Source organism: Cygnus atratus, chromosome 8, assembly GCF_013377495.2.
Source record: "Cygnus atratus isolate AKBS03 ecotype Queensland, Australia chromosome 8, CAtr_DNAZoo_HiC_assembly, whole genome shotgun sequence".
Classification (NCBI taxonomy): domain Eukaryota; kingdom Metazoa; phylum Chordata; class Aves; order Anseriformes; family Anatidae; genus Cygnus; species Cygnus atratus.
In genome coordinates, this window is record NC_066369.1 from 614072 (window position 1) to 639138 (window position 25067).

Sequence of the window (25067 nt, forward strand, 5' to 3'; positions counted from 1 at the left end):
TTTTTGTGAGCTGCCTATTACAACAGGTTTCTCCTCCATTGTCAGGTACAAAACCGAGAGTAACATACCGCTATTTCAGGCCAGCTTGAGAAAGTAACATCTCCCTCATCAGCATCCCCTGGAAATCCATTATCACCTGATTCCATGTCATCATCATCAAAGCCGCTGCTTTCAGCTGGTGATGACAGCTGAATGACAATCTGCACAGAAGGTATTGCAAATGCATAAAATTAGATGATAACTGAGCACTCTGTGGTTATTATTTTCTTCTCTCTTCAGAGCAATGTGAAGGCCAAAAGAAGCGCACCAGCTAATCAGATGGTGAAAGAACATCTTAAATGCTTGGCACAAAAGCTGCTTCAGATACGTAGGTTACGTTTTGTGAACACCCTTTAGTTTGTTTTCAGAATTCAGAAACAGAAAAAACAATAAAAATGCTAGTCTGGGTGTTGGTATCTAAATGAGCATTCCAGCATTTCCATTCTGTTTCTGGTATTTGTATAACCAACACTGATTTTAAAAATGGCTTTCTAAAGTGATTTTTCACGATTTACAGTTTTCCTTAATGCACTCACGGAATATCATTGAAAGTATTAGGGTCATTAAGGATTTTTTCTTCTGTCATTTCCATTTATATTTTTAGAGATGTAGACCCCAAAACATGTCTCTTTCTTCATTTTTCCCTTTTTTTCCTCGGAATTTCTACTTAACATCCCCTCGTTTTTCTTCCTCCTTTCCACATTTCTCCATTTCTTCACTTGACAGTTCCTTTTATCTCTTAGCTATCTATGTCCTGCAGTTCCTCAGCTAGACCCCTCCCTTGTAAGACTTTCATATTTGTTTTCTTGAACATAAAGCAAACAGTAAGAAGTGACATATACTCTCTTTGAGACTCCATTCATACTATCCATACATGAATCTCAGTTTAAGTGAGTAACCAGACTCGTAAAGACATGGTGGAGAAAGGAGAGAAGCAATAGCAAACACCCATTTTGGTTTCGACCATAATAGAACATAATACAGGGACAATGACAGTATTTAGCTCCAGACACGTGCTATTCTTTAGTTTGGAGATGTTTCTATCCACAGCCTGGGTTTGAGATTGTTTCTAAAGTTAGGTGCTACAGACTTGCCAATATAGAACAGTTTTAGCCAGGCAAGGTCAGATGAAATTGCCTTAGCTGTGTTTGGGTTGGACCACAGGCCTTCCATCATTTGCCAAGGTTATGTACTGGAAAGCTCAGCAAAAGAAACCTGTCATTACTTTCCAACCCAGATTAGTCACAATGTATTTAAGGTCATAAGCTGAGCCAGTGTGGAAGCAGTCTCTAGAACCTATGCAGGCTTCTTAACATCATCACTCACATAAAAGTACTCAGATTCCCTTCATCACATACATCCACTGATAGCAAATATGAATCAAAAATACAAGAGAAGCATGCACAGATAATCTCTTTTCCTCATTTTTTGAAAGACTTTCACCCACTAATCAGAAAGAAAAAAATCACCTTAAATAATTCAGCATGTGAATTAAATGGTATTCCTCTCTGCAATCACAGAACTTCATTCCTATCCCTCCTTATAGCTATGTAGTATTGCTTATGTGTGGGCACATTAAAGCTGCACAGGGAAAGCATGTGCAAACTCTCTGAGACTGGTACAGATGGTCCCCAAACTTCAGCCCTATAGTTTTGTAAAAGCACATAACTTCAGCTCGTCGTTTTCCCTTTGGGATAATATCTGACCACAGCGGTACACTGAATGTATGGCCTTCATACATCCTTGAATACAGGGACTGTAGCTGCAACTAGGTTTGAGCTCTACAGGAAAAATATCAGGATTCCTCCTTTCTGCTAAGTCTAAAGCTAACTACAATGGCTTCCTTGTACCACTATGACATGCAGCAGAGAAGAAGGCTCCTCTTTCTAAAATACTCACAGAGTTAAAATAAACAATCTTGTCCAAGATATATGCTGTCCGTGTCCCGCATTTATTCGGTAAAGACTCCAAAATGAAATGGGTACCATTCATCCTGGCCTTGCAAGAATGATCCAGCAGTGAGAGCTCTGTCCTTGTGTAGCCGCTAGCCTAAAACAAAGATGCTTTGTAAATGGCTGAAACCTCTGCTGAAATACAATTGTGTTAGACTCTTGCCAAGTGCAGCTCAGAATACAGTTCATGACCACTTCAGAGGAAGTGAAGTTCATTGTACTGACATCCAGGGAAGGTCAATCTCAAAATGCTGTTATACATGACAGACAGGGAATAAACGTAACATGGAACAAAGGAAACAACAGGTTCATTATTAATCTGCTGACACAAACTCTGTTTGGTCTAAAATGAGCTAAAAATGCTTTAGTCTGTATCAAGCTCTTTTCCACAATGCAAATGGGCACAAGCAACCTTTCAGCTGCTAAATGGTCAAGACAGAATAAAATACCACATAATGGGGAACAGTGGACTACACAGTTTCACCCTCTAACTTTCCATCCCCTTAGCTGCTGCTTCACAGACCTATTCAGGTCTTATACAGCTATTAGAAGCAGCTTCTTTGTATTTTGGAGATTAAAAATTCTGACTGATGGTTGAATACAGTAGTTTTTGACAGAATCAACTTGGCAAATCTTTAACCAGAAATCCCTCTACAAACTACTGTATTGCTGTGAAGAGGAAACAAGACCCAGCATTATGGCAAAGGATATCCACAGTATAGTTTCCTCAAACAATTTTTTTTCAGGAGGTGAGGGTGGTAATATTCCTAGAATATTTATTTTTAAAATCAAAATACAAACAAAATGGCCTGCCCAAAATAGTTTGCCCAAATTTGACACTATGAGATCACACATACCTGTAGGGAGTCTTTTTCTACAGCCACTGTCATGACTTTGTCATCACACTTTATTGACAGGGCTACATCAGCACTGCCCTGAACCTCTTCAGGTTCTTTGTGCTTTGGGAGGGAATGCTCGAAGTCATGGTTTATTAATGTGTCCACTGAATCCCTGGATGGGAAAATTCCTTCTCCCACTGTGTCATGCCTTCCTCTGTTAATGTGAAAAGGAAAAGTCAGGCCATCATTTAATGCAGGATTCTTTGGGGCAGGCAGCAGTTCTGTCAGCTCTGGAGGAAGAGAATGGTCTTCTTCATCATTCATCTCTTCTAAAAGCAAAAAAAAAAAAAAAAAAAAAAGTAAATCAGGTTAGTAAATATTTTTTTCACAGAAGAATTCATAACTGACTAATTTTCATGCCAAAAAAAATATTATCCAGAAAGGAAGCCCCTGAAAGACATCCGAAGTAGCATCTTTCTACTTTACAGGTAACCAGCCACAATTCCTCTGCTAAGGGTTTAGTTGCTACTGAGGCATTTAATCTTGGTATATTTAATCCCTTCTAGAAATATGCCTCACTAAGAGTTAACAACGGACTTTGAGGAGTGGGCGTCACTGTATACAAAAGGCAACCACAAACATAAAGGAAACACCATAGCCCAGAAATACACTATTTTAGTGCTGTTGAAATATCATCTGTTCAAATCACTGACTGAAATTCTTCTATTACCTGATGGCACAACTTCCACTGTTGAAGTACTTCCACTGTGGAAGTACTTATATAACCAAAGTGAAGTTAAATGAGAGTTAACTTTATGATGAGTAAATGAGGACACTATATATCTCCTGGCTTATAGGCAGTACTGCTCAGGACCAAAATCTCAACATCTGACCCAAGAAGATAATTATCTGGACACCATGAGAGTGCAGCTGATAAAATCTGTGTAAATATAAGTGTTTATCAAAACAACTAAACAAGATTTACAGGGACTTAAATTCAGAACTAGTGCAAAAGCAGATGCAAATCTACTACCTTCGATGGACCAGGATATATTTGCATCAGCAATGACTTTGGCCAAGTAAATTTTTTTAATGGTTGTATTTATTCCATTTGCTCATACTTTTCTGATAAGCCAGTTTTGTCTGTAAACAATTTAAAAGTTCATTTAACTGTCTCAAGGAAACATGTTCATATTTTTGATAAAAATCAAAACTGAATTTATTAACTAACAAAATATCCAGTCACTAAAGTCCTCTCATTCCAGCAAGCACTGATCATGGTCAAGCTTCTGAATTGAACAAACTATAAGCATTTAATTCCACCAACACTTCAGGACATAATACAATTTCCCTGGAATTTTCTGATCAAGAAGCCACAGATTTTTTGTTGTTGTTTTTAAACCAGCAGTTAGATGTATGCCCAGTACAATTAATAATGAGCGGTGAAGGGAGTACAACAGCCAACAACAAAGCTTTAAGACTGAGAAAGGAGATTTCAAAGCATCATACACCTGGCAATACAGCAAATGTTTTTTTTCTATATAATAAAAGTCCATCTTTAAGCTTACCTGTATCTTCAAGTTGCAGGTGAAATCTGTTAGCAACAGGGGCTTTTGTGTAGGAAGTAACCGGACTATATTTATGCTCGTAAGCCCACTTGATCAAACTCTCATGAGATGAAGGAATATCAGGTATTACTGATTTACTCATAATCATGGATCGTTCTGTTTCCTTTCCAAAACCAATACTGTTTGATGTCTGCAAACAAAGAAAAACATGGTTCATGATCTACCATTTAAGGATACTTGACATGAAATATCGACACTGATTTCACATTTTGGTGAGAAATTTTACTTTATCAATTAACAGAGCAGTTTGCAAATGGAGATCACCTGGGAAATAAAATAAATCACCATCTTAAACACAGAACTGCTGTACACCCAGAGAAAAGCTCTGCCTTCCTCCCAGCCTCTGACTGGTTCAGGCTGTATTGGAGTAAAGTTGGTCAGATGTAGTTAATCCCTAAACAAGAGGGGTGTATTTATAGCCATTTGTTTAATGCTGCATTTTCTTCAAAATTGAGAAATGCTGAACAGTGAGGTGAGAATATGCACCTTTATGACAGACCAAACTAATTAAAAGACAACATATACTTTCTATACCCAAATAAAATTTAAAGAGCTACAATATAAGTTTTACACAACTACATTGCTACAGCAAACCCACAGAAGTACACTTGCCAGCCTCTTAGTTGTACTGGTAATTACAAATAATGGCCATGGAATACAGATGAGTGCCACAGTAATTTAGCTTTCATTTTACTGTAAAAGTGTGGCAAAATTTCAAATTTTCTTGTCCAGAGAGGCAAGTCAAGAGGATACAACAAGCATCTCTAGCTGTCAGGGGCAGATAGAAAATATTCACTGATATTACATTTTAACTTGTGTTAAGTGCTTAAATGTAAATATGTATTCCCACAATGTTAAGCCCTTATATATTTATGGTATTACTGTTATCACTATAACAATCACATTAAGAACTACAGAACAAGCTAAACACGCATAGCAGTAAAGGGCACAATGACCCACTTATCAATGATTCCTGCAATGTGACTGAACTGAACTTTCTATACGCAGATTACACCATTTAATGCTGTACAGCACACACTTTCATTTCCATTCCTGATTACATTCTCCATCATACAGGCTGCATTTTATTTATTTTAAATCCCCATTAGTTTCCTTCAACATGAAAACAGTGTTATTTTTCTCTTGCTCTAGAACTTCAAAAGATTTACTGGGCTTCTGCCCAGCCTGTTTTTAGACAGTGGTCATATGGTCGTACTGCACAGGGTCACGGAGGTGGGTTATACTCCTCTACTTGACTTCAGAAACAGAGCCTTTGAACAAAGCATTCATTAAAGCTCATGAGTTCTGACAGAATAATATAATTTACCTTGATCTCTCTCTCATTTCTTCCTAATGCAATTTTGCATTCTTTAAGCACTCAAATGTTCACAACTGAAGTTAAAGGGAGTTTTAGGTGCCAAGTGTCTGGTTTGAAGATGCTGTTAGCAGTACAGTTATCAATGACCAGCAAAGGCCACTGAAGAACAGAAATATAAAGGAAGCAATGGGTATCCTAATTTTAGTGCTTTATTACTGTTTTGGATCAAATAATATTTTATTCTTCAACAGATACAAATCTGGATACAATTTATCACATGCAGCTTTGACTGGCTGGAATTATTATGCTATCCCAATTCCGCTGATCTCCCTCTCTGCTTTCCTTTTCTTTTTTGTCAAGATTAGACAGCTGAATAAATATTATCCCAGAACTTTATTGTCTTAGCTGGCATCTGACCATTTTCAGGGCTTGTTTATACCTCTCCATGCCACAGTGAGCCTGTAAATGTTCAGTCCTGCATTGCCTCAATGAAACAAAGCCAAGCACAAGGGCTTGCAGAAATAGGCACACCTTCCTTCACTTGCTTGTTCTGTCAACGCCCTCACACGTAGTGCGGGCAATCAACAGAGCCACCCAACAAACTATTCAGAATAAAGAGAGATGATTTCAGAAATTGGTAGGCACTTCTCCTCATTTAAAGATCAGTTCCTCCAAGCTTCTGAAATCTTCAGATTTCTTCTGTGCATTTCACCTCTTTCACTCTTTGCCCCTCAGCACACTCGTTTCTTTGAAATAAATGGAAGCTAATGCAATTTATCAAATCTTTTTGACATGTCACTTCTTTGTGCACTATACTATCTATAGTTTTGTAAAAAGACACCCACTCTGAAGGAAGCAATGTGAAGTGTAGATAATCCAATAAGCACAGAAACTGAAATTTATGTAAGGACATACGACTGCAAACACAGCCTGTGAGAAAAGCACTACACACACATATTTTGTGTAATTCTTTTACTTAAACTACTCACCTTTTACTCAATTTTGTGTCCATCAATGTTCAAGAAGCATACCAAGCTGGGAGATGAGCTACATGACCCAAAAAGTTTTTTTGTTTTGTTTTTTGTTTGTTTGTTGTTTCCACTTCTTGTCTAAGAACCTGGACCTTAACTCACAGTGCTGGGTTCGAGGCAGCGCAGCATTAACCTTTCACTCTCAATCTGACAATCCCCTCAAGACAATCCTGACTTGTGTTGAGGGCAAGAGGTTAGGAAAATTGAAGTGCATGGAACCAATTCAACTAATAAAAAAGAACATTGTGAAACATTACCTAATTGTTTAGTAATGTTTTTACGCATTGTCTAAATTTGGGCTTGGAAAGACCTTCAGCTTAATAGAGATATGAACAGATCATAAATCCTGGATGTATATGCTTTTTTAACGGCAAGCGGGTGTTTAGTTCCCTCCCCTACTCCCCTATAAATAAAGTAGAACGAACATACATTCAGACAATGGGACATCTATATGAATGAAGCAGTAAACACCCACAAATCCTAACATAAATATACAGCCTAACATACTGACATTTCCATATATAGTATTACTTTCTTTTTGCTAAATAAAACGTTGCCTTTTGCCACCCATTACAGAAAGAATTTTTACTTATACTGGCAATAATTACTAAATAACATTTTAAAATCCCCTAGAAATCCTCGCTTGGAAAATTCATCATCTACAAAGAGGTAGCTTCATAGATATGCAACGCGTTACCTTTGGGTATCTGCAAGCATGAAGTGAACTAACGCACAATTGTCTGTCCTGTTAAAGCAGGCCCACACAGCACTGGCTAAGAGGTCTAAATATACAGGGGCGATTTTTGTGCAATAATCCAGAATGAAACTTTAAAGTCCAATGTTTTTAGGGCTGGTTAGTTAGGACCAGAATGTCCTTTCCTGTCCATAAGATAAAGATGCACCAGGGATCAGAAGGGAATTTCATCATCAACTCTAGAAAACATTTTCAGACAATTTTCTAAGCAACACCACCGTTTGTTTCCTTTTAAATCCCTCACTCTCAAAATCAAGTGTCAAATTATAAGAGAACAGAGTGGTATGCAAAAGATTTAGATCAAGCAGCCTTTGGATCCTATCAGTATTGCCCTGCATGCATTGAATGGATAAAGCTACTAAGCAAAGTGAAATTCTTATAAATATAGGTATACTTTCAAACTCTGGCTATCTTAGTTATTAAAGAAACTGTTAATCAGTAGGACACTGGCTGGTCCTGAACCAACATTAAGATCAATTTTACAACGCAATCAATTGATCACTTAAGAGAGAAATAAGCCATGCATTTATAGGCCATGAGATCAATCTATTTTTTATTGTTTTCTTTCTTTTTTCTCTTTCAAAAAAGGGAAAATGCATTTTCTTAGTAGAAACAGTGTTGAGCCACAGAGTCTGTGCCAAAAATCATTCTGAATCTGAGCTTCCAATTATGCGTAAGTGTGGTTTCAAAGGCTTAGCTTTATGGACCCTGGTTTTATTTTTTTTAAAAAACTGTTATTTGCGGTCTGAGCAGAGGTGAGGTCAATTTGACCAAACACTTGCTGGGGACAGAAATATTGGTAGGGGAGAAGGCTGGAGACCACTAGAATCACAAGGAAGGAGCAAAGCAATTTCCACGTCTAAAGCAACATGGGTGTATGACTTGTATCTAGAATTATCCATTCTCAATTCACAGGCATCTTTCCAACTTCTGAGATAAACCTGTAGATCCTCTCACCAAAGTAACAGCAAGAAGGGAGATGAAGATCCAGCTCAATGTTTAGGGTACTTCAACAGTCAGGAAGGCATAGACCCTAAATCCTTGCACTAACATCCTGACTTCTGTGATGTGTTGGTCAGTACGTAAAGGAGAAAAAAGTACATATAGTTTCTAAATTTACTCCTTGAAATGTAGTAATAATCCAAAAAAAAAAAAAAAGACAACTAAGAACACATTCAAAAATCAATATAGGACAGTACTACATCATGTTCAAATAGATTCTATACTGCTGCAGCACGGTATATCTCAAAAAATAAAAGGTGCCTTAACTTACAATCACTTCCAGCTTTCCCTGGACATCGTGTGACTTGATAACCCAATTGACAGATTTTTTACACTTGAGGATAAGTACGACGTCTCTGATGAGCTTGGCGCCTGGTTGAGATGGTTTAATGTCAACGATTATATCCACCTGGAAAGCACTGTGTGTGGAAAACAGAGAGAAAGTAAGACCAGAATGCCAGAAATTTTCAGCTATCAACCTTCTTCCAATCCATCATGTTTCCACTGTCTGGCCAGCTGATTAAAATGCTGGAGATTATCCCAGACAACACAACATGTGCAAAACAGATTGTTATTCCACATACTCTTAAATGATTTTACATAACAATAGACACAACTACTCTTCAACTACTCTTTAGACAAATAATATTTTTTGTTTCTTTGTTTATGAGAAGTGTGCTACTCATTTCAGTTATTGTTTGGAGCAGGGTAGTTTTATGAGTACCATTTTTGTTTTATACAGTAAATACTGTTTTCTTATTTCACTGCAGTGGTGCCTAAATACAGCTGTTTGAGTTTCTTCTGGGTATAACCATATTAAAACTCAAAACAATACCTTAAATAAGCAAAAATACAAATTAAGCAAGTTAATACCAAAAAATGCACAAATACTGTATTAGCCAATGTCTCTGCCTTTGCAGTTAAATTGTGGAAATTACTTTGCATAGGATCTTGTGTGTGTTGAGGAATTAAGCCGTCGTATTTAGTTTCCAATACTTCTGGATATATACTCACTTCATAACGAAAAGAAAACAGATGTACAGCCTATTGATTGCTGGAAAATAGATGAACACTATCCAGATTTTCAAGACTTCAGTAAAAATAAGGAGGCAATAATATCTCATCATGCAAAATATTAACTCAGAAGAAAAACCTTTACTTCCAAATCATCTTATAGGGACACGTCATAAGAATGTGCTCATCATCAAATACCATGTTTCAACTAATCTTCTGCATTAAGACTTTATATCTTGGGACCTTTTGTTTCATCTCCTGTAGTTTTACACATATTCAGCTCAGCTTCTGTACATTTCTACGTGGATAAACTCTGTTAAGATAGTTGTGGATAATATTTATAACCAAGAATGAAGCAAGAAGAAACTTAACACCCTTAAAGTCTTTTTTAAATTTTAATATTGTAACAATTAAACACTTTGCAGCATTATCATCTGAAAAACAAATTCCTATCATGCATTCTCAGCCAAAGTCAAAAGCCAAGAGGGATGAAGACATGGCTGTCATCATTGCATAACGCTACAAGGAACTTATTGTGACAGTGATGTTGATGCCAACCATCAGCTCTATCGAAGATGGGGCTGCTGCCCACTGCCATATACAGGCAAATGCTTTGGACTTAGCTACTCACCTTCCAACACACCTCAGCACATTCTTACTCTCCCAAGGTTGCTACACAAGAGAGCATTTTCAGGCTCTGGGTTTAGCATCTTGCAATGAGATAATTACCCTTCTTGCAAAGACCCCTCCTCCCACCTCCGACTCCCTGTGTGATTTCCTGATTAGAAATGGGATGTGCTCAAATGTAATGCATGAGGAGCAGAAGTGCACAATGCTGGAAAGCCAGTGCCTGCAGTAAGCAGACAGGATTTTAATTGTATCTCATCTCTGATGAAATTGTACTTTTCTTCTTATAAGAAACAAAACCATGCAAGTTTCATGGCAAATTTCTGTTCTAGCAACTCAGCACTTATGAAAGGCTTTTTCAGGTGTGATCATCTGAAAGCAAACTCTAGGTCATGTGCTCCCACTAAGACCTAGGAGAGACAGGCAAAGGCTGAATGTTTTAAGTCATAACTCTGAAGTTTACAATACCTTTGACAATTCAGATAACCCTAATAACACATACAGAGTTAAATAATTTCCCCTAACCACTACACTTCACTATGGTGCTCAAGACCAGGTTGGACAAGACCCTGGGCAACCTGATCTAGCAGGTGGGATCCCCACCTGCAGGGGCATTGGGAACTAGATGGTCCTTAAGGTCCATTCTAACCCAAGCCATTTTATGATATAATTTGTGCTTATATTCATAAACTCAACCCTTTTTCTTACAGATTTTCATACAGACTATCAAGATACCCCTTAAACTCAAATGGAAATGTTACAGAAAATCCTGGTATGATTCTGCAGACTAACTGTGGATCATTTACCACAGATCACTTGTGACCTCTGGATCTCTGTTTGGGAACCAGTGCCCTTGGCTTTGCTACCAGTCATCATTAGCTGTGACAGGACAAGATTACTTTTAACCCTTCTCTTACCTCCTCATACAGTGGGCTCATCTTAATCCCTGTCTGTAAGATTCTGTCCTTATTCATATTCCCTTATACACCTTAGCCTTGGAAAACTTCAGTCGACTGAGCAAAATTTCAGTCTGCGGGAAGGCAGGATATAGTCCATGAAAACTGTGCTCTACAGTCTTGTCCAGAAAAATACTGGAATCATGAAGCAGAATCCAAAATCTTTACATGCTGAAGAACTAGTTTCTACTTAAGGTAAAGTACTAAAGGCCAAGCTCTTCTTGTAATGATGAAATGACTACCTCCATTTGATTTCCAACAGACAGATGGAATCCTTAGATATGATTTCAGACAGATTTAGTCAACTCAGAGGATACTTTACCTGTATGGATTGGAATTTGGAGTAATTAGCTCAATGATATGAACTTCCCTTTCTTGGACTAAGTTAGACATAAGGCACCCCTCTGCCGTTTTTGGTTGTAGGTATCCCGCAAGGTAATTTAAAGAGAGAAAATTCTTTTCTATGTTGCACGAGGGAGGAAACACTTGATCTGGAGAAAAAGAAAAAAAAAAAGAAAGAAAAGCTTCATACATAAATATCAATTTACATTCATGTATGTATAGCATCTACTTCAGTGCAGCACTGTATTTTATGGCATAGATCTGTAGGCCAAAAGGTATATTTATTACCTATTATAAGTACTTAAGAGAAATCAACATAATGTTGAAAGGGAGATCACCATTGCAAAAACATAGCACACCTTTGATGTAACTTCTGTTAAATATTTAAATCTGTAGTTTAGAAGTACTCTGTCCCCCCCCAAGAAATCTGAAAACAATACTCAAGTATGTAAGCATTTTTCAAAATAAATAAAATATACTTAATTTGTTCTTCGCATATTTAATTCCAAAAGAAATATTTTTTATCTCATAGAAAACACCTATGTTCAACTCCTCCCTTTAGAATTTTTTTTTTCTTATTATAAACTTGCTGTTTTTAAAAGATCACAGAAAGTGAATGTTCCAATTCCATTTCCTTGCTTTGTATATTTTCCTACATTTCGTGCAGTCAAGAGTTGGTGTAGAAATACTACAGTTCTTTAGTGCAAGGAAAACTGAATGTAGCAAGATAATGATGACAAATTATTGATATAAAGGAATTCTAATCATTACACCCACAACTGAAATGGGGAAGTTCTATTGTATATAATCTCTTTTGGTTTTAACTACCTAGCTGATCACAAGCATTAATTACTATACAAAACAAAAAAAAAATAGTCATTTGGTATGAAGTTCTCAAGCACAGCCTATATTACTGCACCTCAAGAAGCAGTATATCCATTGAAAAATAAGAATACTTTGTATTTCTGAGATAGCTTTACATATGAATTATCACAATACACAGAAAGACTACGTATCATACTCAAGACAAAGTTTTTTGAGAACAGAACTTCAAACAGTTGTGTCTTTGACCTTTGCTTGATAAAGGCGGCCTTCCTATTAAGAACAGTAGCAAGGTAAAACAAAATTACAACAAACATAATAAGTCGTGTATGTAAAGCTGTGGATGAACTCCTAGAAACTGAGCTGAGACCACTGTTTGCATTTGCTCTGTAAATTAGAGCTGAAACATCATTCCTGAAGTGCATTTACATGTGGTACACAACTTTTCAGAGAGACCTGGGACTTCCGTGACCCCAGCTACAATGGAAACAACTAGGAGAGTTTCTTCTCATCTTACACAGCGCAGTCTTTGAATATTAACCTTGCTGTCTTTTGTACAGAACCTGTGAAAGATGTATGGGACTGTAACAATTCCTACTGCGCAAGGAAAGCACTCCTCTAACATCTGGTGTGTGCCCTGTCAGATTAGCCTCGAATGCAGCTGCAGTTCTGCCAACTCCTCCCACAACAGCAGAGAATGGAAAGTAATCCCAAATGATCTATACTGAACTTGAATTTATATCTATCTACAGAGTTATACATACATAGATAATATGTATTTGCTTCTCAGTTGCTATGCTACAACACGGGTCAAGCCATAAAATACTAGCCTCTAAGTAGTTTGGGGATAATTACCACAGGTGCTATCATTAGCCATTGCAAAGAGCTTGACTCCAGCTCCCGGCACTTCCACGCAATGCCCCTGCAGCTCTCAAGGAACCCCTGCTTTCACCACCACCAGCACTGAGACACCCCAGCCTGCGCCCCTGCTCGATAGCACGCTTTTCTTCTGCAGCTCATTTTAACTGTCACTGGCTACTTGACGTACACACTTAGGTCCTCCCCACACACCTTTAACTAAATGTATTTAGTCTTGTGTCAGCTAGTTACCAAGATCTGGGTTGTAACAGAAAAGAAAAGGAGATCCATTTCTATTTTCTTTGGTCACTACATTTTTTTTCTTCTTCTCTTTCTTCACCTCATATTTGTTTACTTACTTAAAAAAGGTACTGGAAGTGTCTACAATCCATTAAAAAGCTTATTAAAGCAGTCAAACAGCCAATTTGTGGGCCCTATGCCTCTCTACTCTCAAATGACTACCAATAAGTAGTAGTAACTGGAGTAACATCAGGCAAGGCCCTGGCGAGCAGGCGCAGAAGCTGGGGAGCCCCACCGGCCAGAAGGCAGGCACTGCAGTTGTGTGCAGCTACCAGCCCCTGCCTTTCCCTCCAGCGCTCACAGGCTGCTCCAATTAAGACTGTATTGAACACTGGGAGCTGTAGTTTCTGTGGGTAGCACTTCCATTTTAAAGAGGAGGACAGCCACTGTCTGCTGTCTTCTGTACAAATTATGTGTCGCCCACGGACTCTTGGCTAAATTGGGTAAAGCTTGAGTATCCCAGCTTAAAAGATTTTGGTGCAAATGAGAGCTGCTAATCAGGTGTCACTCTCCAAGACAGGCGCCCTTGGCAACAACAGCTTAATTCAACAATAAAAATCTGATCCAAGCAGAGCTTGGCTTTCAGAAGTGTAAGCTGGGGATGAGCAAGATGTCTGGGATTTTCCACTGGCACTCAAATGGCAGGGCTTTTTCATAGGCATTTTGCAGTTTACTGGCCCTTAGCACTAAGGAGATCAGCATCTCAACCTTAAAATGGCACTGTGTTAAAAAAGGGAAGGTGTCTGCAGTCTTTGTAGGGAGGTTGGAAGCTCCTACCAGTCAGTACTCACCCTAGAGCAGCGAGCTGTACCAAGGAAGGACAGAACAAACCGCCAAAGCACAGCACAAAGCACTCACCTACAAGTATTAAACCCAGCAAGTCTGTGTGCAGGACATGTGCAGTAGCGTGCACAGGGTGCAAATTCAGAGTCAGGACTGAAGCTTTAGCTTCTGCCAGGACAGGAGCACAGCGCTACAGTTTGTAAACAGATTGCACATGGAGTATTTTTCAGCTTGTTATTGTGATGGTTGACTTTTTTCTTATTTAGAAATGTGTTGAAAATAATCTCCCTCCAGGCTAGCACAGCTGCCCTGGACTTAGATTGGTGGTACTGGATGCATTAGGTAACGTTTAGCTAACTGATAAGTCTTCCTGACCTGTATAATCATATCTTATTGAGGCATGAGGAATGAACTGACTTTTCTACTGAAAAATGTGTACTTACACGACTTTCACTATGAGCAGTCCAGCTTTGTAGAATCTAATAGCAATTACCGTGGCTATCACTTAGCCACCTCCTTTACTACACAGATCAAAGCAAGAATGAGACCCTCACTTCATATGCCTACTGGCTCAAACCCCTCTTTCCAGCCTGTTGGTTTACATTGTGCTCACCATCCCTGCGCAGTGTTTGACCAGCCACGCTCATGCTCTTGATGGACACTATCAACAAGATTCAGATGCATTTGGCTCTGATTCAGTTTTTATAGGCTTCCACCACATACTCAGCTCCCTTTCAGTTGTAGCTTCAAAACTGATTTCAGGGACTCAGAGCATCAGAAGCAGTTTTATTCTATGAAATATCACCCTTCTTCAGATTTTTCTTTGTCCTCTGTCTTGCATTTTCTTTTTGCTTTATTCAGCTAAAGCCTCAGCATATAAAATGTTAGATCTTCCAGTTTCAGATTTTTCTAACTTGAGTAAAGACAAAATGTAGATAATTAAATGAATACTGCCATTAAAATCTGTATCAGTCATATGTATCAGCAGGGAATGATTTCATGCAACCTCCTATAAATTACAAGTACCACTAGTTGTGATTCACAGACTAGCAGCTGAGGGTACCTGACTGAAGCACTTGAGTGGTGTGATTTTTGTAGGAAAGGCTTGAAGTGTCCATCAGCATACACTGTTGTTTGTGTAATTCTATTGTTTATTCTGCAGAGAAGAACAGGTCCACGTCCCCTGTGTTTTTCATAGAACTTCTTGCACGACTGCTGCAATTCAAGAATTGACCCTCTCCCCACCCCTGAACACATGCGTAATTCCCCCACATGCAAACACTCATATTAATTCTTCTGCCAAGAATTTAAATCAAAATCAAATATGGTTACAGTTGAGCTAGTTTGTAGGAGTCTTCTCAGAAACTGTCTATTTTGGTTGCTTGCCAAGTTCAATTTTGTGTACTTACTCGTAATTAAATTGTGTGTTAATACATTCTAAAGATAATGCAAAACTCACAGATATTCAGCTACTTTGACTGGAGATGTGCAAATCAACAAACTATTTAATCTGTTTTTTGACACATCTAATTAAACGTTCATCCCTGTAACACAGAGACCACTACTCCCATATAAATGTTCCAAGAGCACTTTAATAAGCTAATAAGTGTATTTCTGAATGATCTTCTGGCATTAAAATACAAGATTGGTGCCAAGTAGAACAAAAACCACACAGGGGAATCCTGTACAAATTTGGTAGGTTTTTGGACAAAACCAACACAGCCACGTTCCAATTTTGGGGGGCAAGCCTCATGCTTCAGAAAATCAAATGATTACATGCAGGTAGTTAAAAATAAAGTTCTCTCTACAGAAGGTTTTTTGGTTGCTTGCTTGCTTGCTTTGTTGTTGTTGGTTTTGTTTGTTTGTTTTGGTAGCCAATTAGTTCAGCTATGCAGGAGTCTCTCTATAAAAATTGCTGAAGGGCTACTAAATTAGACTAGGCCACTGGCGCTAGTAAATGCTGAGCTCCCCAGTATTTGTTGGGTGTTGCCAAAACGTTCTACTCATTTCTACTATTTCAAAATAGCTGGTCCCCTAGTTGCAAAACAGTTCAGAACAGTTCTACTTCACTTCTACCAGTCTTTACTCCTGAAGATAACATCTTCAGAGATCTAAAAAGATCACTGAAACAGGCCATTAAGTAACAATCACTAAAATCTTAAAACATGCCATACCTGCAATAAAGCAAAGTTCAACCCTCGTCATCCTGTGCTATAAGGAAAGTCTGCTCTCCCTGATATATTCCTTTTGCTAACTATGTATTTTCCAGAAAACAAACTTGAATAGAGATATGTATAAAACTCTCCTGAACTGACACTCTTGCTCCAAGACCATAGCGAAGAGAAGAGCCATGTGTTAGTTATCCATGGCTTAAGAACAGCTCAGGTGCAAGTCCCCTGCAGACAATATACTTTGTGACCAGCAGCCAGATGAGGGTAAGCATGAGCCAGAAGGTAATGCACGGACCCATACTTTATATTGCTCAGCTACACAGCTACAGCCAAAGCCCTACCCTAATATGGGCCTGTGAATCCCTGAGGAGTTGGAGTCCTCTCCCAGCTCCCCTTAGCCATCTGATGAATTTGGCATGCAGCTCACAGGGACAGGAAGCCTTGCTCCTTGGGGTGAAAATACACAGGGTCATCAGAATGGGGCAACTTACCTTCATGAGGAAGACAGTAATTCTTTGCTCAAAATACTCTGGATCCTTATACAAGGGTATACTGAAAAAAATTTAGCTCAGGTCTTTCTAGAAATAGCCCCCTACCTCAGGTTCTCCACTTCAGTTCTTTACGTGAAGGCACACAAACAATCACCATGAGTAGTTTATTCCTTTTAAAAGGTGAAGATTAGATTCCTGTAAGATTCTAGCTAATGATTTTGCATCTGTATTTATGAACATACAATTATGACACCAGAATCCATTAAAAGCTATCTAAATCCAAGGTCTGGTCTTTAGACTTGCTGATATTTCTCTGCCTTTCCCTTTCATAACATATCTTTTGGGAAGTGAGAGGTATGCTTAATGATCAGAATATTAAAAAAAAGCTAAATACTACTACAATGAGACATTCTGAACATTTAAAAGTATCAATTGATGCTGTTGTTCATTTGTGCTGTTTTGTTGTTGTTTTTGTTTTGTTTTTACCTTCTCCTACTTTAATATAGATGTTTCTTGATATTTTGAGTTCGGTGAAAGATGTAACTGCTCCATATTCCTTCTGGGCCCACTGTAGCAGATATTCATTTTTCTCAGGAAAAAGCTTTTCTTCTGTTTCTGCTGACAAAGAGAAATTTCCCTTCTCAAACTGAACAACAGAACCTAAAGACACCTGATGGGAATAAAAACATATTTTTAATATGGTATATTTATCTGTACAGACAGGTAGCCTGTTAAAGCAATGTAATCTGGCACACCCACATGCATTTACTGCAATTACAGCTTGCTTCCAACACTGCCTAAACTTCATATGTTTTAACATCTGCATAATGATTCTTTTTTGGATTTTTTTTTTTTAAGTGGCTGTTTTAAACAGCAGTGTTCCCAACCTATCGGCCTGGCTGGGTTGCACAAGGCAGCTGAATAAACGGGGGCTCTGAACTGCTCAGATGTTGTGCTGCTGACAAAAGTGGTGCAACAATGCTGCAAGAGGGAGGGCTGGAAGACAATAGGGAAAACAGGAGGGGAGTAAGATCAACATGGTCCAAGTAACTGAAGGGAGAGATGTGAAGCTCAATAAACCTAGGAACTACTGAAGTAAGTCACTCCCAAATCAGAAAGAATGAGTTCAAGCTCAGCAAAAAGACCAACGGAGAGAGAGAAAGAAAAGAGAAAGGCCATGAAAAGGAAATATTTACTGTTGTTTTACTTACAGTAAGAGAAAAATACGCTTTGAGCTAGCACAAAGCAAATGACTTGCATCTTTAGAAAAATCATTATAAATAGATCATATTAACTTAGGTCTTGACCAGAAGTACTAAAATATTGCTTTTGATATATTAGGTCTTGCACCAGAGTACAAGTGAGAAAGAAACCTGGAGCAAGAGAATATACTCACTCTAATACATACTGCTGCAATATCAGGTGTTTTTACTGGATCCCAGACTACCTTTCTACTAAACCAGATTTCTTTGGTGGAAAATCATATTTTTTCCTTTAACTGAAAATCCAAAACTACAAATGGTAATGATTGGAAGAGTGAAAAATACATCATAGCAATTTCCAACCCATTCTGAGAACTATTTACAAGCTATAGCAGCATAATGGTAATAAGTAAAAACCTTGTAAAAACCACAATATATCAACAACATTTATTTAAACAGATTATCTGGAGTCAGGTTCCAATTAGATAAAATTAACTAACATCAATCAACCATTATCTTCCCTGGAGCTACTGTTTACTTCACAGCACCATTTCCTTATGTCCTCTATCAGTTTGTTTAGTACATACAAATATTTGTCAAAGTAGACATATAAATTACGCCCTTTGGCACGTAGAATTTCAGAAGTTCTTCTCCATGCCTCCAGCTATTATGTTAGCATTTATTATGCACATATCACATACTCTCTCCTCTAAGAGAAGACCCATGTAATTCAGAGTTCGATTTGATCAAGCCTGCCATAAAACAACAGCTCAGGAATCCTTTATGCTTTTGCCAGAATAGTTTTCAAAGTTTAAACTAACATCTTTTCCAATTCTGAATGATCTTCCTTAATTGTTGTTTTTCATATGACTACCAGAAAATATTTCTTTTAAATTAAAAAAAAAAAAAAGGTCTTTATTCAGTGTAACACAGAATATACCACATTACTATACTTCCCAAATAAGAAATAAAACTCTGCTATAAAAGAAAATCCAGAATTTTTTAGGAAACCTTCCTACAACATCAGGAAAATATAGAAACACATTTATCTTTAAAAAGTAGTATTTAGCAAATAGCGTTCACTTTGTAATTCCACTACGTAGAAGCAGATACACCATGGATTGATTTTGTGGGGCATCTCTATAATGCTCCTAACATCAGATTTTATAGTGTGCACAGCCTTGTAGGATGAAGAATATTCTAACAGCACAAGACAGGTCATGCAGACAGCGCTTACACAGCACCTCTTAGCTTTTCTGAGCTTACATCTTTTGTATCTAAGACAAATGGACACGTTTGTAGACCCCTAGCCTATCAAGAAAAAAAAAAATACCGTGCATAAAGATTGGAGGATTTAAGGGGCTTAATTGGTTATTATTTTGGAAGGATACTGAATAAATGCTGGCAATCCACTCTCAGGAACCAAAACTCCTTAACTACCTCAAAATAGTACAGTGCATCTAAGAACTACAGCAATTGCTTATCATTTATACTATTTCATAACGTCTCTAGTATTTTTTATGATCAGTATCAGAGAAAAGAATTATCAGCATAACCTTTTAAGACACTTGAGAAAAACCGAGAGAAAATATTAATACTTCTAAATATTGATTAAAAATTATTGATTATTTGCTTGCAATAACACATTTTCACTGCAATTTCTATTTAGTACTTAAATGCCTGTTAACAACAGGTTTATTCCTCAGAAAACACTTGGTTTTCCATTTATTATTAATTAAAACTTGAAATCATTTTGCATCCTTCTGTTGCATGACAAATGTCTTCCTGTAGGACAGGTTCTATCAATGTACCCCAAAGTTTTTGAGTCTTACTAGGGAGGATCTGACAGACAGAAAGCAGAATCATCAAAAAGTCTGGCACAAATATCCTCAACTAATGATCATACAGTAAAATCTTTAAGTGAACACAAACCTTATCATCATTCACTTTTTAATCACATACCGAAGTCTATTAGAAATGGTGGTTCCACTACCATGTTTTTAAAAGGAGTGCCGAGTTCTGCTGTTCCTGCCAATGTTAGGATTTTTACTACATGGACCTAAGGCAAGGTTAAGTGAGCCAAGGACGTTATTTTTTCTGGAAAGAATTCAACAGACTCTTCCAAAAAAGGCAACCGTCACTGTTTCAACACCTGCCTTGAACATTAACTACTTACTCTTCAGAACAAACCAAAAGCTGCTCTCTTTGAAGTACTTAGGACATGTCAGTCTGAGGATTCAAACCAAAGAATGTTTTATATATTTAGGAATATGTCAACAAATTTTATATGAACACTCACTACACAGCCTACCGGGTAATTAAGAAACTGCTGCCACAGGCACTCTGTCTCCTTACTTCATCTTCTTCAGTGGTTACTTTCAGAGGTTGCAGAGTGGAAAATGTGCCCCAGCTCTATTTCTTCCTGTTGTTGTGAGGACATTAAAGATGACAGCACCAGAAACATCCCCTGCTGCTCAGGTCATCTACATGCCTTGCCACATTTCTGAGGCTAAATGAGGAATTTACAGGCCTGACAGGGAAAATCAGTTTGCAGGCCCAAAAATACCAACCACAGATAGCAACCACAGTGAGGAATGCAGTTCAAAAGGCCCTGCAGTCAGAGGGACCATGGATCAAGTGTAGTATCGTGCAAATCTGTAACCAAAATCTGAGAGTTCCACCAAGGAACAAAACATTGTTTAGGAACATATTTTGATTACATACGCTACTACCCACTGCTGACCACTGGAGGAAACAGGGGTTGCAATTTTCTTTGCACGGTACAGAAACAAGGAAACTTATATCCCCATCCTGAGGGAAAACAAACAAAAAACCTTTATACATCTCTTAGGAAAACTTTCTGGTCTCACAAAAATTGCTCTTGCAATTCTGCCATGGTACTTCAGGACATCAGCTACCTGGCATAAGTGCTAAATTGTGCAAGTTTCTGTTCCTTAGAAGGATCATGTCTCAGAAGCAACCCTAAGTCACCTCAAATATATACACTGGTGAGCATGAGCACTGCACACACTCAAAATAGCGTCTTCTGTTTCTTATTTCACCTATTTCCTTCTCTCTTTTTAAAGCTTTATTGCTTTCTTTTCTTTTTCTTTGAACCTGATCCATTGGGGATATTTATTTTGTTTGCTTTATGACATTTTAAGCATTTAATGTAGCTGTAATTCAGAACACCCAAGTAGGAAGCAAGCTTGTAATTTAGCCTTAAGAGACAGGTAGGCACCTTTGGGAGATGACTCAGAATACAAAGTTTAGTCTGCAGCATGAATCAATCCCTCCCCTCACAGAAACAGCCCCTCCAGCCCAAGTGACAAAGCCATCATAATGTAGAGAATGAGAGAAACAAATCAGAAGGAAAGCAGCACACTTCATATTTTTATATAGTGTCAGACCTGTGACAGAACAAGTAGGAAAGGAGTAAATCTGCTCAGAATAAAATTAAAAAACTTGAACCAACTTTCAGAGCACCCCACATAGAGTTGAGACTCAGCCAGTGGTTTTTGATAACATATTTTGATGGGCTTTGGTCCCCTTATAGAAAAAAAGTGAAGCCATGAACGGAGAAATACCAGGTACTCTGAAACTCAAAAATACTTCCTTTATTGTTCAAAAATTCGCATGCAGCATAATCACCAAGAGAACAATTCTCTTTGGTAACAGGCTAAGAGACATGCTGCTTTTGAAATAAGATGCAACAAACATGCTGCACATTTGTGAATCATCTATCAGCTTTCATATTCCCTACCAGCCACAAAAATAAGATGCTTTCAGGTAGTAGTATATTTTTTCATTTTCAGTTTAGTGTTCATTTTTCATTTTCAGTTCAGTGTTCTCAAGACCACTTACAGTCATCACAAAATTCCGCTTTGATTTTTCAAATTTTTTAAAACATACATGTTAAAGAATCAGCAGTTTCTTATCTACATATTTTAATTCTGCTTCCTAGGAGATGCTGACTTCACCAACTACCACAGATCTTGATAGGAATTAAGGCTGCTCAGCTCTTTCTCGGGATGAACACAGAACCTTGTGGGATCACTCATGCACATTTATATGCATCTAGAAAGAAAATCCTGGGATTTTCCATCGAAGTTGAAACCATGTCAAAGCAAGTACAACTTTCAAAACCCCCATGGGAACAGTTACTAGAATGATAAAAAAGGAAAAAAAAAATCACATGAAGGGGAAATCTATCTGCAAAATTTAGGGCTCAGCAGGAGTTTATTAATCGTACACAGATAATTGTTCACTCACCTGACATTAACCTGACATCTAACATCATCTTAATAGATGCAATTCACTGAGTTGGTCTGAACAAAATAAGGCAGCAGAAGCTTTTTCAAGAATTCTGTTTCAAGTTAGCCTCAATTTAGTGGAAGGAGAGGAGGGGAGAATTAAAGCATATCTATGCAACTGCAGCTATAGTTTCCAGTGGAATCAATGACTCAGTAACATGACCTGTTGTGATTTATCTCCTCCACATCACTAACACCAGCAGTCTGCCAAAATCTCCTGCTTGCTTCTGTAAACTTCCACTAGCTAAAGCCCCCATTTACGGAAGCAAGTGAAGACAGGATGGTGCCATGACAGTACAGAAGAGACAAGACCAGCACAGATACCTGCTCCAGACACTTCAGCCTGGGTCTGGGAACACACTCCGGTCTCTAAATGCCAGAATATTATTTCTTTCCTTACTCTTGCAACTTGGTTTAACATAAAGTGATGAAGCCTAACTTTTGAAAGATGGCTTAAATCACCTGGGACAGGAGAGGATCTAACATGAGCTATGTGATATACTCAGCAAACCAAGCTCCAAAAAAAAGTGCAGGGCTTAAGCATCCTGTGAAAGGAGAAACTAAGGCACACAGACCCGTCTTGCTTCTGAAATTTACCAGCAAATTGGGAATTTTGAAATACTTCTGCCCAAATAAAAGTGCTTTGCACTGAAAGTAGAAGACAGTTCTGTATCATGAAAGTTCCCCGTTCTGGGACATCACACTACCACCTATAGACTTTTTTGCCTTTAACTACGTATCACTTCACAAGCAAAAAATACCGTTTCTATTCTGTAACACCTTCATGAAGCAAGCTTTGAATAAAAAAATAAAAAAAAATATCTAAGTATTAAAAAAATGCCTTACTAGGGTTACTGTGCTCTTAAATTTGTTTTTACTGAATGCAGCCAAAGCATCACTTTTGAACATGTATTTACCACCCTGTCATTTCCTGCCATCCCTGCTGACAAAATTCTTCCAATCAATTGCGAAAAACAGAAGAACCACCACATGTAGCCTGAGGTCCCCCTGATGTATCTGGGAGTTAACCAGTTACACAGACTAGAAAAGCAGCATTCTGTAAGGGGGTGAATCAGGCCACATGACAAAGTCTCTAGGGAAAGTTACTATTATGAAAAGCACAATAACATTTACTGTTAACTAAATACTGTTTTTAATTAGACAAATAATGTTATTTTCCCATTCTTTCAAAAGGCAAGGAAACGGTGTGAGGAAGAGAAGGGGGAATATGAGCTCTGCCAAATGGAAAAGGGCAACTATGGGATTATTTCCAGCTTCCGAGTAGAAGAATGATGAAGATTTAAGCAAAAAAACAAACCCAAGATTCTACAGAAATGTAAATGTCATTTTAAATTCCTCTTCACACTGTTACACAACACTGAAAATCTACAGCACTTTACTTTGAATAGTGAAAGGTCACTATTTATACCAAATTTATCACTAGTCATGCATTTCCTATCCTCCCTCACTCTTCTCCTAGCAGAGCGCTCTGTTCACATCTGGGTCTGTTTAACAAGTGATTGGAAATTTAGCCTCCTGATTTCCCGTTAAATACTAGGCACAGGAAAACAAATAGCACTTGTTTTTCAGTGAGTTTTGTCAGTCATCCAAAATCTAGTGCAAACCATAGAACAGCCTGTGGTTTGGTGGCAAAGACCCAAAATATGTGAACCATATTTTCATGAAGTAAAAGGAATAAACCAGCTATTGGATGAAATAATAAGAACATAGCTTTTTTCTTCTTAGAAATACACAAATGACTAATAATTAAGGTCTTAATTCTATCACTTATTTTTCCTTACAGCTTTTCTTCTTTCTTTTCAAATCTCAAGACAAGAGCCCATGATCTGGTTTTGTATTTATTATCACTACTGTTGTTTCCCCCCCATTTTACAAACTTAACACATATTCAGTCCTTTTAAAGGGGATCTTCTGAGTAAGGTTATTTGCTTGCTAAGTGTTTTTGCATCTGTAACTTACTCATTCAATTGCCTGAGTAACCAACACAGAGAAAGAGCTGAAGCATCACATTTGTAAGCAAACACTATAAACAATCACGTGTGTACATATATATATATATAATCTATTGTAAAAGTGATTTCTATTGGGAAATCAAAAAGGATTGGGTCCATTTTTTCATTGATTTAATTCTCACTAGTTTCACTTGCCCAGCAAAGATATTCCTAGGCTATAAAAACAATCGAGAAAGTTACCAAATCTAAAGAAAGAAAACACTAGTGAGCAGCATCTGTAAAACCCTCTTTCTGGGCAGCTCCATAAACCTTTTGGTTTTCTGCCAAGACATGTTCTCAATGAACTGCTTTTAGGGAAGGAAAGAAGTAAGGACGTGAGGGGAAGAAAGGAAATTATTTTGTTATACAGAAATTTAAAAGTGTGGTGATGGCAGAGGTCTAGTAAGGTTTTTCTCCAAGATTGACCTGTAAGAGGATCACAGGTAAAAGTACTTTCTGCAGGTGTTGCCTAGCTTATGTAAAATTGAGAGCTGTTATAATCTAACCAAGCTAATCCCCATTGAGGACGTACTTCCCACTCCATCCCACTGACCCTTTCTGATATAGTTTTGGCATTTACTTCCTGCTGAGAAAAAGAATTATTTAGCACAGG

At 37.9% G+C, this 25067-nt stretch overlaps 1 protein-coding gene across 1 annotated transcript in view; it reads right to left on the bottom strand.

Moving 5' to 3' along the window:
• The window catches only part of TGFBR3 (transforming growth factor beta receptor 3), a 123051-nt gene that overhangs the window by 23172 nt on the left and 74812 nt on the right, over window positions 1-25067 (bottom strand). Inside the window, exons 5-11 of the mRNA XM_035537418.2 lie at window positions 17414-17597; window positions 11483-11651; window positions 8835-8982; window positions 4399-4588; window positions 2849-3159; window positions 1939-2088; window positions 69-200 (exon numbers count right to left, since the gene is read on the bottom strand). Coding sequence (XP_035393311.1) covers window positions 69-200; window positions 1939-2088; window positions 2849-3159; window positions 4399-4588; window positions 8835-8982; window positions 11483-11651; window positions 17414-17597 — 1284 coding nt within the window. The remainder of the gene's footprint in view (window positions 1-68; window positions 201-1938; window positions 2089-2848; window positions 3160-4398; window positions 4589-8834; window positions 8983-11482; window positions 11652-17413; window positions 17598-25067) is intronic.